Source organism: Bactrocera latifrons, unplaced genomic scaffold (genome assembly GCF_001853355.1).
Source record: "Bactrocera latifrons isolate USDA-ARS-PBARC rearing strain unplaced genomic scaffold, ASM185335v1 scaffold_524, whole genome shotgun sequence".
NCBI lineage: Eukaryota > Metazoa > Arthropoda > Insecta > Diptera > Tephritidae > Bactrocera > Bactrocera latifrons.
In genome coordinates, this window is record NW_017537184.1 from 93,822 (window position 1) to 117,555 (window position 23,734).

General features: G+C 35.8%; 1 protein-coding gene across 1 annotated transcript in view; it reads left to right on the forward strand.

The window, feature by feature from the left end:
* The window catches only part of LOC108974079 (zinc transporter 8), a 23,295-nt gene extending 2,998 nt beyond the window's left edge, over positions 1 to 20,297 (forward strand). The window contains exons 2-9 of the mRNA XM_018941696.1: positions 4,964 to 5,140; positions 5,655 to 5,817; positions 8,333 to 8,486; positions 11,713 to 11,883; positions 16,449 to 16,554; positions 16,634 to 16,803; positions 16,899 to 16,969; positions 19,076 to 20,297. Of these exons, the coding sequence (XP_018797241.1) occupies positions 4,964 to 5,140; positions 5,655 to 5,817; positions 8,333 to 8,486; positions 11,713 to 11,883; positions 16,449 to 16,554; positions 16,634 to 16,803; positions 16,899 to 16,969; positions 19,076 to 19,188 (1,125 nt within the window). The 3' untranslated portion in view covers positions 19,189 to 20,297. The remainder of the gene's footprint in view (positions 1 to 4,963; positions 5,141 to 5,654; positions 5,818 to 8,332; positions 8,487 to 11,712; positions 11,884 to 16,448; positions 16,555 to 16,633; positions 16,804 to 16,898; positions 16,970 to 19,075) is intronic.
* Positions 20,298 to 23,734: the final 3,437 nt, after the last annotated feature.

A 23,734-nucleotide genomic window follows, 5' to 3' on the forward strand; every position in this document is an offset into this window, starting at 1 on the left:
GTATATAAAATATTTAACTTGTATCTGATTCTTTAATTTTACAGCATATAAAACTCCATGCTCATGTCTGAAAATTTTAGAAGTCGGATCATAACTTTTCAAGGCCAGAGAGAGAAAATAGCGGGCCCTGTGCTTATGTATTATCTTCTGTATTGAACTTCGGTGATAATCTGTTTCTGARAATAATGTACCTTTGTGTTAAAAACGGCTGAAATCAAGTTAAACTTCCCTGTGCCTTCATATATATATGTTAATATAGAGGTTTTAGAACTTCTGGTTACCTTTTGTGGTTAACTTTTCTGACTACAATATATAAATTAATTTTATATCTATTTTATAAAATTGCGTGGAATCATATACCGGAGTAGACTTTCCTATACGATATAACGACTTTCTAGCCGACTTTAAGCGTTTTATGTTAGTCAATATATGTGATATTTCAATGTTTTCATAATCACAATGTGGCTTTGCGCTGAATATGAATGCAATCGGTCTATATCGGGGTCTAAGTCTCTCAATCCTGATATAACGATTTCCGTTTCACGAGTGGATTTTTCCCCCACACATCAAAATATTAATTTTACTTTTCTCTATAGCCTGTTTTTGACGGGTCACACTTTTTGATGCATTTCGGGATTCACTACTTTAAAAAAAAAAAATAGAGGCATTTCAAATTTATTTGGGGAATGCTTATTTTCATTCGAAAGAACATTCCTTAGCAGTTATTTTTTAAGATTATCTCTTTCAAATCCTGCCCGCCACTACGACTCAAATGGTTGATACCTTGWGTCGAATTTTCCATCACTCGTTCTGTTCATTTCGCGTGGTAATTAGTTAATGCAAATCGTTTTGATTTTTCTCCGCTCTTTCGACATTTATCTTCAGCAATGCAACAGCGATGCAACAAYGAGTTGAAAAATRTTAAAATTTACTRCTGAAATTCGTACTGTCAGATCAACAATTGAGCGTCTAGTGGAACAATTTGAATCCRCAAGCAGAGTACAAAATGTTCCCATGGCRGAGAGACAAAGAAGTGTCCGTCGTGCCAAGAATATTGCTGGCGCTAGCGCATCAACTGAGGAAGATCCAAATCAATCTCTCAYACGTGATTYTCAAGTRTTGGACATTGCTGTSACGTCGTTGTTGCCTKAACTCCTTACAAGACCAAATTCACGAAAACTCTGAAGCCCCTTGACCACCAGAAATGAGGTTTGGCAACTTGAAAATGATCCGGATTTTCATCGATCATCTTCCTTTCCAACATTCGCAACGATTTGGCACAAGAATGCGATCTAGTTTCATAAAATAAAACTAGTAAAAAATCTTTTTATAAAATTTATGCACTTATTGTTTTATGTATTTGTACTTATATATATAAATGTAAAACGATTTGTAATTTGTATATGTAAAACGATTTGTAAACTTTCAGGAGCTCCCTAAAGTATTTAGACATTATTGAATATAGTTTTCAATTATACCAAAATTTTAGAAACATTCACTTGGCCATTGTGCCACAATAACAAAATTGTACAAAACATACTCGTACTCTCAATATTATTGAATATTTATTTTATCCAACGAGCTTAGATCAAAAAAATCAAAAACGCATACCGTTAGTTGCCGCTAAATATCAGCTAATCTCACACAAAAATGTTTGCCGAATTTTCAACTCACTCATCAAGTATGCAATCCATTTTTTATCGCCGTCAATCAGTGGCAACGCACTAATGCAGCATTTTTTAGCAGCGCCATTAAAAATGCAAAAACAATTACAACAGTTTTGAAATATCGAAAAACTTACTGAAATTGCCGTATTGGCAATGAAATACCGAGAAGCGCTTTCAAATCATATTTCGATAAATCAGAAAGCTGCAAATCAATTTSCATGCAGCGCGCATAACGGCACACATATGTATAGACGGCAGCTGCACAATTTCATAATTAAATATTAACTTTTGGCATAATAAAAATGCGCGCAAACATGTCGGCGCTGTTTACACGGGTTAATGGTGCGTTATGATTATTGTTGTTTTCGATTTTCCGTTTGATTATCGATTTTTGTTGTTTTTTGTTTTATTTTGCATATTTCCGAAGCATTTCGGCGAAATTTAGCGGGCACAGTTCTGAGCGGCAAATGCATTGCTGAAATTTCAATTGCACGCCACAAGCCGTTTTTCTATGTGTATGAGTTTTGTAGAACTATGAATGTGTGTGGGTGGGGTTATAAGCGAATTTGTGTTTGAGTTTGTATGTGTAAATGTTAGTGCGTGTTTATATATTATATGTGACTTTGTATGCTTCTCACAGGCTGTAAACAAAAAACAAGCACAAATTTGCAAACACCGCCAGCACGACAATGGCATAACAACAATTAGCAAATAAATGATAAATTCATGTAAATAAATTAGAATTGCATAGGAAATTTCCATTGCAAACGCTGGCGAGAATTCGCTGGTGGCAAATCAAAATTGCGGGCATAAATAATAGAGTTGCGTTTGCAGGAATTTTTCGGCATTCAAATGGCGCAAGTGGCATGTGCATTGGCAAACACAACAACATAACCAACTATATAACGGGTGTTTCTTTTAGACGTCTTGTTTTCATGTATTCTTGTTAATAGTTGTTACTCATTTTATACGCAGTTTGGTTTGTCATTTCATAATGAACGTACTATCTCCGGAACAATGTTTGAAAATCGTCCAAATTTTCATACTAAAATATTGGATAKTCTTCTTTATTGGCATAGACACCGCTTACGCGGTAATAGCCAACAAAAGCGCACCAGCTCGATCTTCTTCAGTATTTGGCGTACTCGTTGCGCAAAGGAACGTAAATCTTGCGCAGAATCTCTCGAAAACTCGTAGCGCCGACTCACAGATGTTGTCATCGTCTATGCCTGTGCACCATATAGCAGGACGCGGATGATAAGTGGTCAAAAAGGCGGTCTCTCATCTGAAGTTTTACGTTGTTGTTGTTGCCTTTTCATTGCGGACGTCTTTAACGTCTCGGGTACCAAAGTAAGTTCATAACCCTTCTCACTTTAGCTCGCCTTTAAACGGAGGATAGTTGGTCTAAGACCGGAAGTCGAGATCTGCTTGAGCCATATGTAAAAGAAGCGATTCTCGGCAATCAAAGAACTTTTCGCACTTGCGTGAATTCCTATAAATGACACCAATCTATAGATAGTAATTCGAGCAACCATATATCCACTTGATGAAGCTGTCATTAGTTCTTTGGATAGGTTTGAATTCGAAACGAACGTAAAACCTCTTATAAATATGTATGAACTATCATAGTGGAGTGGGCAGTGCACGAAGACTACAAAAGATCAATAGAGACATAACGTAAGGTGGAGTTGAGATAGGAAACCGGTTGCTAATTAAAGAAAAAATCCGGAATATCGCCAACGAGTTAACACAAGGGTATCTCAAGATGGTAGGTACAGCACCAGCGACGACCCTTAATGGCATACACGTAACGCCCATGGACTTAGACGGTAAATAGCAGCGTAGGTTACTATCAGGTTTCGCGAAAGTAGAACGATTAAAGATAGCACAGAAGGATATTTGGAAATCATTACTCACTTAGGCAAAGCCTACTCCTAACGGCATCTTCTCTACACACGTACCTGCAACAGATATGTAGGGGGGACGGAATCGATAGCGAAGAAGAGCACTGAGCTTTTTCACGGATGGATCGAAGCTCAAGGCAAGCTCAATATTAATAAAGGAGTGTTCTGTCACCAGCTCTTAACCATCTCTTATTTTAGACTGCAAGATCACTGTAGTGCCTATCAAGCAAGGCAAACAGTCAAGTTAGAAACAGACATAATTCTCAGAAATTCTTAAAACAGCGCAACTATGCAGACCTTGAGCTCGCTGTCAGTGAGTTCAAAGTTAATCAAGAAATGCATGACCTCACTAGTAGTAGCATTAAGCTGCTTCCATATTAAACTTGTCTGGCTTGCAAGAAAAGGCACCCATATCCATCAGGATAGGAACGTGCAGAGTTTTTTCTGTCTTCACCCACTCAGGCGCTCGCTTGTCAAAGTTGCAACGAAGAAGACGAAGTTGAAACATTTACACATTTTCTATTGTCCAGCTTGCTTCAAACTAAGGTTGAAGCATACCGGTTGCCATACTTTCTCCGTACCTGGTGAATTGGTCGGATTTTATATTTATCTGAGGCTCTAGATGATTAGTTGATATACACGGTCTTTTTGATTCAGAGCTACGAGTTTTGGGCATCGTAACGAACAGGTGTCTCTAGCTGTCTAAGTGAGAATATTCGTGGCATAAAGAGAAATTGGCCGAAATTGGATTATATCATTTTTAAGGTCACCGTTGGCCTAGTTTTTGTAGAATTATGTGAAATCACTTGCCTCTGCGTATAAGCTTGTGGCGATTGATGCTATGAGAGAGAATATTCGGCACATTATTGCTGTCCTATGGCTCCAACTGCTGTAAAAATGATCGAAAAATTGAGTTTCTCACCTGAAATTTATTTAATTTATTTATTATTATTTGCCTGAAATCACTTCTAACACATAACGGCAGACGCTTGTCTTATAGTATAACATTAAATTTTTAGCATTTTTTTTTTCTTAAAAACCACTTGTCTCCAAAAAACCACCCTTTACATGTGTGCGTGTGTGTTCGGAGCGCTAAAGTCAGCCGAAAGTATGCAAATATTGTTTGTTTATTTATTTAACGCAGAGCCATTCATTGGAGCGAATATATTTGCAACAATTTCATGCCACTTTTCAGACATACATACAAAAATACATRWAYTCATACAYATATACATACATGCAAACATACACGCAATCATACATGTTGCTCTGCTTCATTTATGCATTACTGCAAATATAATACATAATACATATTGTTGTTGTTTTTGTTATATTTTCTATTATTTTTGTAAACACTCATCTGCTATTGTATTTGCTCTCCCACCCGCACAGAGCGATTACCATGACCACGCACACCAGCAGTTCAGCACCGCTTCCGCTGCTGCCGCTGCCGCCGCCGCCACCTGCCATTGCCAATTGCCCGGATTTGGCGCAAATCTGCATACAAAATCCACACAAGATGCGAAATTCAAAATTTTATTAGCAATTACGCTGTGCTGCGTTTTCATGGTGAGTAAATCAATCACAAAGCAGACGAACCGCACACAYACACACGCACTTAACACGCCAACTGCAACATAAATCCTCCGCGCTAGTGTGTGTGCGCGCTTATGTTTAATGCAAAAAGTGTTTAGCGCGCATCCAGCGAGTGTTGTGTTACGGCGGCACGTGCCAGCCCAGCGGCGAGCGCAACACTTATTTTCACCTATGTGCTGGCGGCGCGCATGGCGTATGAGTAACGCGCGTCGCCTAATGTGGCGTGTGAAATTCCCACAACCGGTCGGTCGTTTGCTCGCACTTAATTAATCAAACACCAGCATTGCTGCGTACATGTATATGTACAATATACATGTGTGCTCACACTCACACCACGGTTGTCGCGCGCAAATCAGCAAATTCGCCGACACTTTCCCTTGCTGCCTGCCTGCCTGCCTGCCTGCCTGCCGTACACTCGTTGGTGTGCGCTGCCGCTATTGCCTTTGGCGTTGCATTTCCATTTCAATTATGTATTGTGTTTGCGCAGATTGTTGAATTCCTTGGCGGCTATATGGCCGGAAGTTTGGCTATCATGACGGATGCCGCCCACTTGGCGTCCGATTGCATTAGTTTTGTCATCGGTTTAGTGGCAATTTGGTTGGGCGGACGACCGCCCGATGACCGTATGTCCTTCGGCTATAAACGGATGGGTAAGTGTGTTGCCTGGCAACAGTATTTACAATTTTTACGGTTAACGGTCTTTCAAGTATATTTTTATAAAATCGAAATAAATTTAGTTAAGTAATGCAGTTTGATACTGCAAAAAGAAAACTAAATTGRCGGTATTTATTAAAAAAAAAATATTTCCATTTATTTAACAATTTCATCAGAAAAATTATTATGAATTTATTATTTATTTATTATTATTTATTACATATTTTAATCATAATATCTAGTTTTAAGCAGCTCCTTGAGTTTAATAATATTAAATTGTCATCATTTGTCTCTAATACTAATCTAATTAATCTTAATTCGTATTATATCCGCTTATGGTGTGCGACATCGCTAAAATCTAAAGCGCCTAATTGTAGGCAACGTTTTATTATAATGAGGTTCTCCTCAATAATTGTCAATAATATTTATCAAAGTAATAAAAAAAAAAACGCCAAAAAATAGAAAATTAGATATGAACTGCTGGAGAGGGGAACTCTGAACAGTTAAATGTTATACATTATTGCCATAAAATGAGTAAAAACCGTGTTGATTTTATGCCGTAAARGGAATGTTGAAATATGTATCAAAAATAAAAGTCTACATTTATAAATTTCATGTAGAAAATCATATCAAAAATTACGGTTTGGTGCGCTTTATGGGCCGGCGGCTTAATTGGGCCGTACTTTTTCCGTGATGAACAAGACCGGCACGTTACTCTGAATGGGAATCGAATATTTTTGGCACGAATTGGATGATATGAACCAGAACAATATGAGGTTTCTACTGGACTGCGACGCCAGCCACACAGCAAATGTCACAATCGATTTATTGAAAGCCAAGTGCTATCTGCCGAAAAGGCCTTGTCAATTGGCCGACTCAATCGTGCGATTTGATGACTGACTATTGATTATTTCTATTGAGAGACTACATCAAGCCTATGGTCTTGTGGTATATGCCAACAAGCCAGCGACGATCGGTGTAATTCGTGCAAATATCGAACGTGAAATTCCAGTAGTATCGGCTGATTGATTCCCGGAAACCGTCGAAAATTGGGTTTAGCATCTGGGCTTCTGCAAGCGTACCCATGATGGGCATGCAAAAGAAATCGAGTGTCATACATAATGGCATTGAGTGTACTTTCACAGAAATAAATAATACTTTGTAGCGCTCTTATTGAAACCCTCAACCAAGTATGTACTATGTGGACATGTAGAGGTCGGCGCTTGCCCTTGGGGACTTCGAACTTTGGACAAGACCAGTTAATACGCCCCACCGTTAATAAACCCCACGGATTTTCGTCAAGTTTATTACACGATATTACGTGCTCTTTGCTATTTCTTTATAGCTCTTTTCAGTTCCTTGCGCTTGGTCTAGAAATTTTCACGTAGATCCCCATGTACTACTGTATCTGGCACCTAGCTCCAATTTATCTGATTCTTTTGGCATTTGTTCTACATGCGACCTTTTTTGTCTCATGTTTGTAGTTTTTTGTGATGCAATGGTCCATCGTCGGGCTTTTTACTGAGAGCTGTCTAGTTCAGCCGCTCCTAACCTGAAAACAGACACTGTCCAGTAAGCCGCTCACTCAGAGCCAGACACTTCCGGGATTTTACTGATTTGATACATAATCATGGGAGTTAACGATTCAAAACATCACCGAAACGTCATTGGCACAGATATAGCTTTTTAGGCTATACCCTCCATCTCTSCTGCTTTGCTCGGGGACTGCTTATTAAATATTTGCAGCTAATCTGCTTAACTGGAGGCCGTTCAACTATCTGCCAGCTTCTGACCCCTACAGTGGCTCAAGCTAGCCCTGTACCTATTTAGGATATAATAAAACATGTATAAAAAAGTAGCTTGAAAAGTTTGTAAATTTTAAACATCAATAGTGCTAACTTTAGTAATATTTATAACTAGTTTCGACAGTGCTTTCTTTATATTAATACCTTTCAGCCATATAATACTTCCAAAAATTGTTAAAGTTTGAAAATGTTTGAATTATACGATAAATCAATAATACAATTCCACTTAAGATTGCGAAAACCCATCAAACTCATAGAAAATCATTATATTGTTTCTCTTAAGGCAAGACTCAATTGTTTCCACTTGAGAATAATCTCAACCAAGCTATCGAAAGTCATCATTGAGTGCTTTTATGCCAACGTATGTAATTAGCGTTACAGAGTTGAACTAAAACCAGAGTGGAAAATAATAATCAGCTGTTGAGAAATTGACAATTTTTAGTAGRTTTGTGAATTTATTGACAGAAAAATTTTTGAAATACAAATTTTTTCTTTATCCTTTGTTTGGCAATTATTRTTAAGAAATAAACAGTAAGCACTTATAAGGTTTTGCTTTTGATTTCAAAATTTTACATTTTCGAATTTCAAATATATTTTTTTATTAAATATTTATAATTCATAATATAGATGTTCCATTTAGTGTCCTTTAACTGCTTTTATTACTTTAACTAACAYAACGAATTTTTCTCTGCTGTATATTCATTAGAGGTGATGGGCGCCATTGTATCGATATTAGGTATTTGGATACTAACCGCAACACTAATTATTGTGGCCATGGAACGTTTATACTCCAATGACTTCGATTTGAAAGCCGACACCATGATGGTTATATCGGGCATTGGCATTTTAATTAACATTGTGTAAGTATAAATAATCGAAAAAATTTAATTTTAAATTTAGCTAGTTTAAATGTAAGTAAACACGGCATCAAGTCGGATGTGGCAAAGCATTAACACATAATTGTAAGAATCAAATATATAATTTTATTTTTACCTATTTCAACATTAATTATTGAATGAAGTTGTGAATGGATTACATTATAAAAAAAGGTAGAGAAATAATTATTGTGGATATAATGAGAGAATTTAGGTATCAATGGAAATATAGAAAAAAATAAATCACACCAAAGCAAAAGTRAAAAAGGCTCGGTTCCGTAGTGAGTTATTTAAGATCTTCAAGGTTTTTTGAGTATGGAAATGTAATGTTGAAGGTATAGCTTTTAAAATTGCTATATTCATCAAATCCTTTTCTGAATCCATTATACAGGTATTATAGGATTCCACGACATATGTATGTACATATTTGTTTCTATCACTGGGGATATAGAAAATKTACTCTTCGAAAATATTTCTTGTTACCAGTATCATACCTCAGGAAAAAGTATCAACTGTGGTCATGAAAGTTAACCTTTAGATCTCACATTTTTAGATATGAATATCCAAGGCACAAGTGTTTTCCATCTGATCAAGTTTCAATCAGACTTACCAAGAAATAATATGTAACGACTTATATATAAAGTAAACTATGTCTTTTAAGAGACATCTTTACTATCTTCTTCAAAATTGACTAGTTTAGAGAATGACCTTCGACGCTTACACTTTTAATGGTTTCAATTGACTCATTGCGTTTCCCCCAATGAAATTTTTTAATATCAAAAACAGGAAAGAGGCCCTAGGAGCTACATCTGGTGGCTGAGTGATTACATTGGCTTCGTGTTTGGCCAAAAAGTCAGTCACATTCATTTTAGAGCAAAGTAGTATTGTTATTGTCTTTTTGAACCTGTGACACCTYACGATAATCAAAGAAAACGATCAAAATCATCTTCAGTTTTCATAGATTTTAACGTTGTGGTTTCGGTTTTGGCTCATTTCTGCAGCGCAGTTCATTTGATGCTTAAAGAGTTTCGAAGTCGTAYGTATAAACTTGCGTTTTGTAGCCAGTAGTGATGCGTTTGCTAAATATAGGCTCATCAGCTACGTTGTTAAGCATCTCCGTTTTTGTAAAAAAGTCACATATTTTCACACGATTTCATTATAGGCACTTTTAACACTCTAAACATTGATCAAACTGTCTTCAGTCAACCCTTAAAAGTTTTTGAGATTATTATTAGCTCTATGAAAGCTCCGTAATATAAATGGTTTTACCGTTTTTGAAAGAAGCGATACTTATAGTAACGGTATTTTTTAAGCTCAGTTCACTGGAGTATTGGATGTTTGGTCCTAACTGTTTTCGTACAGACTAGGCAAGTCAATTACTAAAATTTTATGTAATATTGTAATTCTGTCAAATGGTGGATTTTGCATTATAAGTTAATCAGAAAACGGATTGTCACCTAGGTGGCACTCTTGACTTACGATCTACTATATAGGTAATAAATACTTATCTTTTTGTTCCTGTCAAACCTAGTGAAATTTAYAACTTTATGCCCGCGTTGTCAGGATAACTCCTTACAGGATCATCTAAAGTGAAAAATACTTGTTTTAGTTAAAAACCTTAACTCAGAACTTGCACGAAAGAAAAAGAGCTAGAAATTGGATTTTTATCACACATTTTTATAAAAAAAAAATTAAATAGCCATGGAATTTCGCTACATTTTTTGCCAAATAGCCATAATCGAAAGAAAAATCCTTCGTCCAAGTCCTTAAGAATTGTCCCTCAAAACATGTGTAAAATATCATGAAAATCGGTTTAATAGTTCTCGAGAAATATCTCCAACCGACTTCAAGACCACTTCGAGAAAAACGCGTTTAAAGACGGCGCACTTAGCCAAATAGGCAGAGCGCACAAGTTCACAAAGCTCTATCTCCGAAACTCAACTWSAAAATTTAGGACAATATTCTAAAGGTGTTGTAGAAGTTAATAAGACAATAAAATCGATTTTTTGAAACCCGTTWGCCCTTGTAACCTCTTCAAWTCGGCCTTTACTCCTTAAAGTTTGGCGTCTTGTGAATCTCGTTTATACTATCACACTTTAAATCACTTGAAAATCGACGGTCCGTGCTCTGCCTTTCATTTGTTTTCGATGTTATTAATGAACGAATTAACTGTTCCTATTTTTGTAAAGTAAATTAAGGCAATATTCCTCAGCGTTGCCACAGTTGTTTTTTTATTTTAATTTTTTAAATTTTTTTTTTTTTTTATGTTAATTCTACATTAAAAATGAGTAAATTTGCAGATTATGCCCCTCTCAAGCGTGCTGTGCATGAGTTTAACTAAGAAACTTCTTTTTTTATAATTCTATTTTGAATCATAACTTTCCAGTAGTATTATATGTAAGAATTAAGATGTMACTAACTAAACAACAACAAAAAATAATTAAAAATTGAATTTGCTTCGAAAGGGTTACATTAAATACATTAAAGAGCACTGTCATCTGCTATTATTTGAACCAGTGTTGGCATCATCTCAAAAAAATTAAAACAAATAATCTAAGGTGGTTACTAGAAAACATGTATTTGCGGCAGATCTATTCGAAAACATATATATTTTTTTCTTTAATTCAAACTGTGAAAATTCAATCAATTAGGGTTACAATCTAACAAAGTCCGTCAAACTGCATTTTTTCCCAAAACAAAAAAAAAATATATAAAAAAGAAAACAAAAAAAAATTATAAAAATTTATAAAAGCATTTGATGTTATAATATGAATTGATAATAGCAAAAATAATAATATTTAGTAATTCAACTGACTTTTATTTCAAAATAATGAAATTAGCTTTCATATCAGTGACAATGACAGTAAAAACGCATATTGCACTGCATTCATATTTAAAATAAAAAAAATGTCTCTTTATATATGTATACATTTATATATTTATGTATACACTATACTATATATGCCCTTATTTATATGTATATGAGTGCATTTTATTAAAACTTAATTGTCAATTCAGCTGCAATTCATTTGCATACATATTTTATTCGTGCCTTTTTACTCACCTAACTATCATAATACATATAGACAAACATGCGCACACACAAGAGTTGGTATATACTATATATATATATTATAGCTGATATAAAATTCTTATTGTCTGCTGTGCACTTTTTTATTGAATTCAAATTTGTTTCACATATGTCTTTCAGCATGGTTTTTATACTGCACGGCTCAGCGCTTACACATGGAGCTGCTCATGGTCACAGCCATGCACACGCACATGCGCACTCACATACGCACAGCCATTCAGCRGCGGCCGACAATGCTGCGGTGCAAGTGCATGGTTCAAATGGCGGTGGWGGCAATGAATTAAAAAAATGGTGAGTAAAAAATAGGCTGACCAGTTATTTAAATGTACTCAATTGTATAAAAAATTATATGTTAATATAGTATGTACGTTAGTTATATACAGTTATGCTCCTGATTTAAAATTACTAGAAAAAACCAAAGTGAATTAAAATTTTCACTACAAAAACTTGCAGGATTTCTATAAGCTATTGATTATAGTAATTGAGTAAATCATAATATCTTGAACAACCGATTTATTTTTAAATTGAATTCAATAAATGTTATATATCTAAGGATTATACCTTCATAAAGTTTCAGAAGTACGAAAAAGAAGTGAGAAGTGAGATGAATTTGTAAAGACTTCCCTCTGCATGGACAATCAGCCGGAGATGTTTTGAAACACATAACAAAACAAATGTAAAATTCGGTTGCGTAAAAGCTATCGTAGGGCATTTCTTAGACTATAAAGCGGTATAATAAGATCCTGGCCAGTTTGTATGGCATCTATATGCTATAGTGGTCCGGCTCATATTATTCACAAAATGTTCGCAGATGGCATTTAATCATATGCCACAAATATTTAGAAATCAAAGAGGCTGCCCATGTCAGTTCGTTTCAAAAGTCCCCGACCGACCATAGTAAAACGCATATTTTTTTAACAATTTATTTAATTTTTACAACATACTAGTTCCCTCAAAGATGATACATTGATTATAAAGACCATTCAACTATCAGTACCATATTTTCACTTCTTGATTCGACGAAAACTTCTTCCCAGCAAGCATTTTTTTTTTTAAAGCTGAGAACAAAAAATTGTCCCTTGGGGCCAGATCTAGAGAGTAAGAAGCAATTCGAAGCAGAATTAATGAATATTTGTCTTCGTTTTCACTGACAATCTGTTTTTGGGCTCACTGCGTTCACCGTCTTCATCACGTCTAAACTTAGCATGCCAGTCCTTGATGATTGGTTTTCCTGGAGTCCGGACACTTGTTATCCTTTCAAAAGATAATATTATATTAGCATTCGAAAAAAATGCGAAGATTGTTAGCACATTTCGTTTCCATTGGCCTACAACAACAATAACATTGTACAGATATGATCCGATTGGTTAAAGACTTAGTGTTGAAAATTACATTACTTCTTGTTTATTTGATTTGCACTTGATTTTATACAAAAAAAGCCTTTGATGAAGCAATCTAGTGTGGAGAATTAATGTCCACTAACCTCAATATACGTTGGACTTACCAAATAGGCCCTACTATTCAGAGCTCTCCAACATTCATAACCTCTAACTCGTATAGTTAAATGCATAAGCAGAATAGTAATGTCAACTGTACCCATTCCGCTAAGTATGAAGTGAGAGTGCACTTTCTTATCTTACCTTATAAAGCAAKAGCTCAGCGCATATTATACTGATACTAATCAATCTTTAACTACCATCCAACACACTACCGATATCCTTAGGCCCACATGACTGTCTAGGAAACTGAACCGAATGACATCAACTAACGCTGTGCTCCTATTCAAATGGCAACATCTCGTTGTTGTACCAAGCATCCCCTAACCTTCGTACCAACCGTGAAGTAGCGTTTGAATGTCCCTTACCTTGTTATTGATCATCATCTTCTTAATAATACTGATTAGACATCACATATTTTATTGCTATATTTCAAGGGTAAGCTAATTAGTTAACAAATAATATGAAAAATTATTAACAAGGGTAATTAGTTAACAATTAATATGGAAAATTATAGCCAGATTTTGAGCTATCTCTATCGGTCTCGACAACAGTTCGAAAACGAGTGCATCGTATATATGAGGGACACACCTTATATTTCGGAATCACAGAACAAAAAAATGTTATCATTCAAAACCGCATTATTATTATTATTTTTTTTTTTTTTAATATTCCCAATCAAGTGCGTTTGAACCGATTGTGGAAGCATTTTTGTCAATCTGATTAAGGTATCTCCCAAACATGCGTTCTGGCCGCCTTTCAGCTATCAAAAAATGTCGACCTGTTGGTTTATTTTTTCCGTACGAGAATAAAAATAAGTCATTGTCGTAATTTCTTGAAAGACAACTGGCAAGCAATTGGTTGTAGAAAACTCTGAATTTGATGTTCTGCGTTGTTCCATTGGTAAGGTTACGATACGTTCAGTTTTTCGAATAAAACAAAACCGAGCAGCAAAATCCAAAGCGGACTTTTGTTGGATTTGGCTCACCTTGAAACACCAATTACATTTTACTGATTCATCACCTATCACTATGTCAAATACGAGTTCTAAAACACCACTTTTCTATATTTTAAAATTTCTCTGCACCAATGGATACGGGCCTTTTTTGAGGGACAAGTTGTGTGAAATCCCACCTGTAACCATTTTTATTTYAAATCATTCACAGCTGCTGAGTTAACTTAACCTTATTTCTCTATCTTAATATACCCGTTACCTTGTGTGTGACAGACCAGTTTATTCATTTGGCACAATCTCTAATACCTAGCAAACCATTTTCTGTTTCATTATGCCAGTCTATTTGATTTATGCTAGTCTTGCGTTCAACTCGGCGCTTAGCAGAGAACAAAATCTATTTGATGTCATTATTTTTCATTTCTACCAGCTGTGTATTCGTTTAACTACTTGCCAAAAGTTACCAATCAAAAGCAACTCATAACAACAGCTCTGATTAGCTCATCCGTTTAACTTACTATATATATACTGTCTCTTATACACATCTAGATGTGTATAAGAGACAGGCTCGTCTTTACGACTTCTTTTGCTTTATTTCGGCTACTTTTTCCACAAAAGCAAGTCATATATCATGAATAGCTAAAGTTTGAATAGTCYAATTTATTGCTAACGACCAATGACTTCAAATAACGCCATAAGAAGTAGTCTAATGATATTAGATCACAACTTTTTTGAGATCATTCAATGTCACAATTTCTTGAAATAATCGAATCACCAAACTTCTCTCGCCATAATTCGGTTGATACAGCCCCGACTTGTTGAAACCAGTTGTTGACAAGATCRGCTTGCTCCAATTGCGGCCATAAAAAGTCTGTTCTCTTCGATCTATACCGCTCTCCATTGACAATGGCAGTTTTACCAGCTTCATTTCGAAAGAAGTACGGACCGATGATTCYACCAGACCAAAAACCACACAAAACTGTCAGTTTTGTTTATGAATGTGAGCCTCATCCGAGAAGTTGATTTTCATAAAAAAGTCGTTATCGTTTCAAGTGCGTYCAAGCAAATTCACGTCGATGGTTACGATGGTTAATGGTTTCATTTCTTGAGTGAGAACAATTTAATACGGATGAAAGTAAATATCCTTTATTAAAATACGCCAAGTTGTGGTGTGAGACAGTCCCAATTCTTGCGTAAGTCTTTGCATCGACAAATAGCGGTCTTCAGCAACACTTGTCTGAATGCGGACAATATTTTCATTACTGTTGGCACTTGATCAATATACAAAGGAAATGTACGCTCGAAATTTTCAACAATTGTAGAACAAGTGGTTTGATAATAAAATTGAATAATTTGCAAACATTGTTCTTGCGTATATATCTCTTTCTATGATAAAAATGTAAACATTACTAAATACAATGAAAAAAATTTTATAGATCATGACACATTCGACATATCATATCATATCTATTGCAAAACCCGTTACATTAGCTATTTATGACATTATGCCAATTTCACAGTTAAACTGAAAGCTCAGCAGGTGATTTCTTCTGATAAACTAATAACTGTAACTTTATTAAGCACACTCCCACYAAATTCACGCACATATGCAACATAGTAAATTTGCAGCAACTTAAATTTGTATGCCACGCAGCCTCTCATTTCTCCATTTTTGTATCGATTTTTTTTTTCCAGCTTTAATTTTTGATTTTCGCGCGCGTGTTTTTCGTTTTTCGATTTCTTGTTATTTGCAAATTCCCATTAATACTTGTAGGCGCTTGTGTGCTTGCGCTTGTATGTAAATGAAGTTAATCCAAGCGGATTCGCGWGCATAATTCATATTGACTTGTGCATATTTTCGTTTACAAAAGTGCTTAAAATTGATTTCGCCAGCGCTTTTTATGAATTTCAAATGTGTGTGCACGCGTGTGTGTGCATTTATGCAAAATGTATGTATTTTTTGCGCTGCGCTGATGCATTTTCCCCACATGCATAAATGATAATTTTCCCCCGTTTTTCGCCAGCAATTATTAATTTTTTTTTCCATATTTGACATAGTCGCACTCGACGTTTGTGTCAATAAGCAACACATTTCAATTTACCGCCAGCGATTTACCAACTTAATTCGCAAGCGGTTTTTTCGCCCTGGAAATACACGTGTGCATTTGTATGTGTGTGTGCGGATTTTTCCCTTTTAATTATAGTTGCAATTATTTTCAACATGATTTTTGCAGGTTATGTTTTTGTCTCGCATTTTCGCGCTCATCTACTTTATTTTCATTTTTTTCCATCCAACATTCTCGCATTTTTTCTACAATAACTTTTAATTTACTTATTTATTTATTCGCTTTGAATATATTTAAATGTTTTTTTTTTTTTTGTTTTGTTTGCATTTCGCCCACCCACAGTGACAGCGCCGAGAACCTCAATCTGCGCGCCGCCATGATACACGTCATCGGCGATCTGGTGCAGAGCATTGGCGTCTTTCTCGCATCAATTTTGATACTAATTTATGTGAGTCAATTTGGCCTTGATTTCGCCATTTAAACTGTGTTCAATTTAATTTATGTGTTTATTCACGTGCCTCTTACAGCCCAGCGCGAAGTTTGCCGATCCGTTGTGCACGCTGCTGTTCTCCGTTATCGTTTTCATGACCACGGTGCGTCTGTTTCGGGAATCGGTTGGCATTCTCCTGGATGCTGTGCCRTCGTCGATCTCACTGCRTAGCTTGKCGTTGGATTTGGCCGACATTGAAGGCGTTAAGTGAGTGCTTCTTGGTGCTCCTAAACACGAAACTGAGAAACATGTATTCAATGCACCCTTCTCTATGCTCTTTTCTCTTCTCTATTCCTCTACAGATCCGTACAYCATTTGAATGTCTGGAGTCACACGAATAATCACAGCGTCATGATGGTGCACTTAGTCATTGGTGAGTATTTCTTAGCATCAGCATTCATACWAAATATTATAACGCAGGAATTTAGTGAGAAACTGAATTTTTCGAAACATCGAATGATAAATTTAAGAGAAATGATGYGTTAACATACTGCAGATATAGATTATCATTCCCACTTCCTCTTGACTGACATGAACCGTGTATTAGCTGAATATACAGCGAGTGAGCCGAATTTCTTTGTTTTGCAAATTCATTCTATTACTAAGCGCCGAGAATATTTTCACAAAACCTGGCAAAATCAATGAAATTTTGGACCTATTAACAATTTTTCCAAAAATTTGAAGTTTCGACTGCACTTAGGTTAGGTTAGGTCCAAAATCGATGGATCTCAATTGAACAGCAGTTGGTGACAGTCCTTAAATTGCGTCATCTCATAGCTGGTTAAAGCGTTTGAAGCTCACCACAAACATATAATATTAAGGCGGTTAATATCAATCCCAGCCCTTATTTGGTTTTCCAAGATATTTTCTTCCGAGATACTTCTAACTCTAAGCCAGGTAATAGAGAAAGAACTGACATTATGATTTAATTTCGCCTTCCTACAAGTTTGGCAAAGAGTGTCCCTATTGGGCAGAGAGGATTTCTATAACCACACATCATGGCAAAGCATAAAGCAAACACTAATGGCTCTAAAACTGAGAGATTATGACACAATTTCTAAAGTCAAAACCATTATATATAATGACAATTCGCTTKTGCTACAAACAAAAAATTTCCAATCGTTCAAGATATTGTTGAAGATGTTTGACATACGCGGGATAAAAAATTGGTCAGTGGAATATCCTAAAACTTACTTTCAAAGCTGGAAAGTTGTTCATCTATATCTTTTCTAAGTATAGACCTTAAGCCATAGTACTAACGTTGCAAACTGACAGAAAACACCTCAGTATTACGGTCACGGAAGTCCCCGAATTAATACGGTTTGTACTTAGAGTCTACAACACAGAGGCCACAAAGTCTGTTAAAATTCGCGTCAAACGCAGGCATCCTAAAGGATGATTACTCTTCATGGACTGAGTAACTGAAYGCCWTCTGGTATCGCAAGGAACCAAAACTGGTCTATGCGTGGCTGATTGGTCTACCAGGCTAACATAACTTGCAACACAAATTACTGCAAGCATAAAAGGCTACTTTGATCGATTTTTTTTTTTTTGTGACGCTGTAAGAACACCAAACATTTGCAATTAGCAATACAAAATTGGAAGCKTCGCCTAAAGGAGGTATTTCATAGAGCTAATTATTTGGACTGAGCCAAACTCGTTAATACTTGGCCAGAGCAAAGCTGTTCTACATCCCAACAGAAGATTTTTGAAGGTATTTGATCACATTTCTATCTTCAGAAACATACATATAGGCAAAGTTAATACACCCCGAGGTTTTATGCTGTTTTCTAGGGTCTACCGCTGGTAAAAAAAAATGGTTGATATTTGTGTAGACGAAAATTTGTAAACTCACTGAGTTGAAAGCTCGCTTTGCAGTCACATTACTGCCGTATTGAAATAGCACTGAGTGTATTTATTGAATCTTGGGCGCTAAATGAGAACAATASATATTACGGAAGCTTYGTCCCGTTATGAAATACCTTGMCAGAAAGGTGCTTTGATTCATGACCATATGAAAGGRACTAAGTCGCAGCCTTGCCCTATAAATAGTTTGTTCTTGTGGTTTTTCTTCTATATTAATGCGCCCAACAAATCAGCCAATCGGCCATATGGTCACCATGCTATCTTGACCTACTTACGGATGTAGAAATTCTTGGAGATGYCTTYYTAACYTAATAAAGAATAGATTCTGACTGTGCGCTTAAAATTTCTATAAAATCRTTTCAATTTGGTTCGCATTTGAATAAAATCGAGCTAAAGTGAACTCKGTTTGATTTCCTCATAAACCATGGTCCACYGTGCTCATTTATTGAGCATGTATTAATAGTTTCCCAGAACYTTGGCAATTGAAATTAAAATCCAAGCGTCAYGTGTGCTGCCATTAATTTTGCGCTAAATCTTTTAATTGAATTCTGAAAAAGTAAATAACTGCATTTGCTAATGACTAATATTAAATTTCCGATTTGTGCATTCGCAGATTTCCTCTCGGACAGCAACACGGTGCTGCAGCGCGCCACACAAGTAGCCTGTGGCAGCAAATACGACATCAAACATTGCACCATACAAATCGAACGTTCCACGAGCACATAAAACCACTTGCACTTAGACGAATAAGCCAGCATATGCTTGTGTGTAGCTAAGAAAGAAAAAAGAAATAAATGAAATTAAAAGTTGTAATAAAATCATTAGCTTTATGATTTTTATCGTCAAAGACTGAACCGACGAATTAAACGATCACACGACGCCTTGCCAGACCAGACCGATAACTGTGCGATGAAAGTGTGAAATTTACGCTTCTTTGGAGAATACAAAGGGAGAGAGAAAGAGAAAAGAAGGTGATATATATTTATATATATGTATGTGTTGCTGCTCACGTACGTGCGCTTAACGACGGTTGGTGGAGGACGTGGAGGCGGCTGTGCCACACTTGCGATGCATTCTAGCTGCAGTAATTCTATCACAGACAATTGACGTTGTCATTAAATGCTCCTCGCTAATTGATCGTTAAATTTATTACCTCTATGAGAGGGCGCGCGGCATGCCAGTGCGTGGATATATGGCTGTTGCTCATATTGGTGTTCATATATGGAGGAATTTATATATTTCACGCGTGTGCTTCATAAAATGGATACAACACATACACGTATATGCCCATGTACATACACACACATATGTATATACAAACAACAACAATTCACAATCATTTATTGCCATTACTCGCAATTACTAAGCGTGAAGCACCAAAGTTCGCCGCTATAAAAAAGCGAAAAAAAATAAAAAACTAGAAATAATAAAATAAAATTCAAACAAATCGGAAAGGTGTGAAAATAAATTGTAGCTATCGTAAATATATAAGAGCATATACATAAAATAAACAGTCTGTTGTTTGCTTATTTTATCGCGCTCAATGTGATAATGAAAATCCTCGCGGTTAAACAGCAATTACAGCGCTGCAATATTCATAGGTAAACAAAATTGCAAAACAAAAAAAAACAGAGTATTAGAAAAATATGTATAATATTTTAAAATAAGCAGCAGTTAATTAGTATATGTATGTAGCCTTAGTTTTTAAGCGCGTTTATTAATGTTATGTAGTTATATTTGCGTAATGTCATTACTTAAGCTGTTGTTGCAACGCAAAAATTAATTAAAATTGTCGTATTTGTTCAGCGAAACTAATAAAAATAATATATTAAATGTCAAAAGTATGAAATTTGAATGAAATCCCGAAATGGTTGCTCTCAATTATGTTTCATTTTATTTAGTTGCATTAATAAATAATATTACAGAAATAATCACGTCCCCGAAACTCAACCTCGCGGAAGACATATGTATTGTGAATCTATTACACAGCCTGACAAAGTTAAAAAAGTTTGCTTCTTTGAATATATCACCTGATTCTAGTTATTTTGGGCGCGCTGAATTCAAATCTGTAATCAGTTTGTCTCTATCATAATATAGCTTTCTTATATCCTCCACTTATGGCTTGAAACAAAATTTCGCCTAAAAAATTTTTACCTTAAAAAAATGTTAATTTACCTTAAAAAAAATTTTTTTAACCCAAACAGTCAGCGGGRCTGCATTGACGTTTTGAGTTTCTGAGTGGCCAAAAGGCACATGGAATCAAATCAGGCGAATACGGAGCTTGTTCACGGTATGAGTCGAGTTTGTGAAAGTGAAGAATTAAAGCTGTATGACATCATGCTTATGGTGTTGCAGAACGCATTGAGAAATAAATAAAAACAATCTTCCAAATGGGTGGAGCTGAGTGACGTGATATCAGGTTTTGTTTTTCTTTAGTTTTGTTTTACTTGAGTGCCTGCCATACATGGGCTAACCTCACGGTACTTTAGAGCATGTAGATGAAAATATTTCGTTGATTATTTTATTATTTGGTTCCAACTGTTACGGCGGAARGGACAACATTTACACATTGGTCGGGTTCGAGGTTAATATAAATTCTCTGCCGTATTGTGGACGCAATGTGATTCCACACAGAACTGAGTTTTGAATTCTACCTGCTTTTASGTTTAAACCACAGTCACTACGAATGTCCCATTGGTACCAAATTTAAGTCTCCGATCAGAATTACTACCAGTGGAGCACCAATCAAAGAAAAAATACAAATCTATTTTTATTAGATGGAATATCATTCAATGCTCTTAATATCTCTTCAAGCTGAGTATTATCGCCCTATTTCTTGCAAGACTATGCTGATATATCGAGGCAATAATATAAACAGACATAGTGCTTATTGGTTTTGGACAGACCTACCAACATAGAAAGCAAAAAGTTACATGTCTCCCTTATGCCCCGGTAAGTTTGAATGATAATTTCAACTTACTTTTCTCATCATATTAGTATATTCAATGTCGACCATATTTATTTCGCGAGTAGTTTGTAAGTAAGTATTCTGGTTCTGGTCTGGAAGAACGAAGCAAGCATTGGATATCTTTAATTGAATGTGTGAATATATATATAGCTGTAATATGGGAGAACTAGGCAACTTTACGCCAACTTTTGGATCATTCATCGCAACACACTACTAACTACAGACTACTGAGTAGTTCGGTACCATTTTTATACATTCTAATATCTCACCCTTGTTTAAAAGACGCTTCTTTATAGAAAATGAGGTCAGTCAGACGCTAAACAAGCCCACTCCTCACCTAACTACGAGTATTATGTTGAAGACTATTAAGCTAACATTAAAAATTGAATTATCGGACAACAACCACGCCTTCCTCTCATATGTATATAAAAATTGTGTTTTCCATATGAATCATTCACTTTACAGAATATAAAGCGATCACCAATAAAACTTGGAGAAAATTTATTTTCTCATCCCAGACCATCTCCTCGGCCAAATACAGTCGATGTAACGATTTCCGACATATATACATAAATACATTTAGCTAAGATAAAGCAGGATAATCTCATAGTGGTAGCAGTGGCAAAACATGCAGGTGACCTGCGTCAATGATTTCTATTATGAGTTTGTAGCAGACTAAGTAGAAAACGGAAGTATTGGTCATAAGCATAAGGAAGGTGGAAGACATTATTTCAGCCCTAATTTTTTACTCTAGATTAAAATTTAAAGAAGTCCTGACATAACCTTCCGGTAAAGTAAACGAAATCTTTAATACTATATCAAAAATGATGGTCAATAGGGGTTGTGTGCGGCCCAGCCAGCGGCTTTTAATAACAAACAACAAAACCAAGTTTGGTAATATTTTATGCAGCACTAATATGGATGCAAGCACTGGACATAAAAGTTCATGCTAAATACATAAAACGATGAATTCACGTGATTGGACCAGCTATCAAAGCCGTATATAGTCGTTAAACGAAAGTAAAGAACCAAAATCATCAAAAGGTGGTAGAAACGGTGACAAACTTCAATCAAAAATGGTGAATCTACAGACTAATACCGGAGATTCGTTCGTGGATGGATATACAATATGAGGACCAAAACTTTCACCAAACCCAAATACTCAATGGACATGGTTGGCTTAGATGCTATCTGTTCCGAATGCATCAGGACTTCATATCCACTGTGCTTAGAAGACTCTGAATACGTACATATGTATGTATATTTTCGATACCATTGTTTTTCAAATGCAAGGTAAAACTTAAAAACTTCACCTAACAGTAGTTTTACGGTAGAAAATTTAACATAACTCATGTCTGTCCTCTTGTAAATGGAAAGCTAGCAGGGAAGCTTCAGGTCTAATTATGACAAAACTAAAATATGTCAGTCCGTATCATAAATGAGATTTCCAAGACTTTCTCTCGCCCATGGAGAAATATAATTTGGGAGTAGTTTAGGTTTAGCGGATTAAAGTTCCGCACACTGGGTCTCGATGCTTTCTCCTACTATAAGAAAGTATCTTTTATATGAAATTTTTCAAAACGACTTTTTTAAATGATATAGCGGGTGATCCAAGTAAAGTTTTTTTTTTTTTTTTTTTTGACAGATAAAAACGCTTACTCTTCGCAACACCATCACCCATCTTGAGACCCAGCATTCAATATTCGATAATATTCGACCGAATAGACCACGTCCAGCACGCAGTGAGGGTATCGAAGATCGTGGAGAGTCGTTGGTGCCATTCGCAGCAACTTGGACTGTCATATGGGCAGCTTGGGCTCAAAAAAAAAAATACCAAGAAGATCCGACGTTTAGAGCCACATTTTGTTCAGCGATGAGGCGCACTTCTGGGTAAATGGGTAGGAAAACAAGCAAAACTGCCGTATTTGGAACGGAGAGCATTTTAGAAAGTAGGAAATCTTAAACTGGAACATACTTATTATGTACACATAAATATATAAAGATGGACATATATTTGGTTATACTGAAAAGAAGCGGCGTGAATTGGCTTTGCTGCCACATTAATTAAAGTAGTAAAAACTATTAATCAAATTGGCGAGCAAAGCGCTGAAAAGAATTGGCACAACGTCAAAGAAAGCAAGGAGGCATAAAGAAGTGTAAAATCTAGATAGGTACTTACAAGTATATACATACATATAAATATATGTATGTATGCCCAAAACGGAAAGCAGCGAAATGTGTCAGTGGAATTTACGCAAAGCATACTCAAAATTGGCAAAATRCATTTGTATTCTCCTTCCGTAT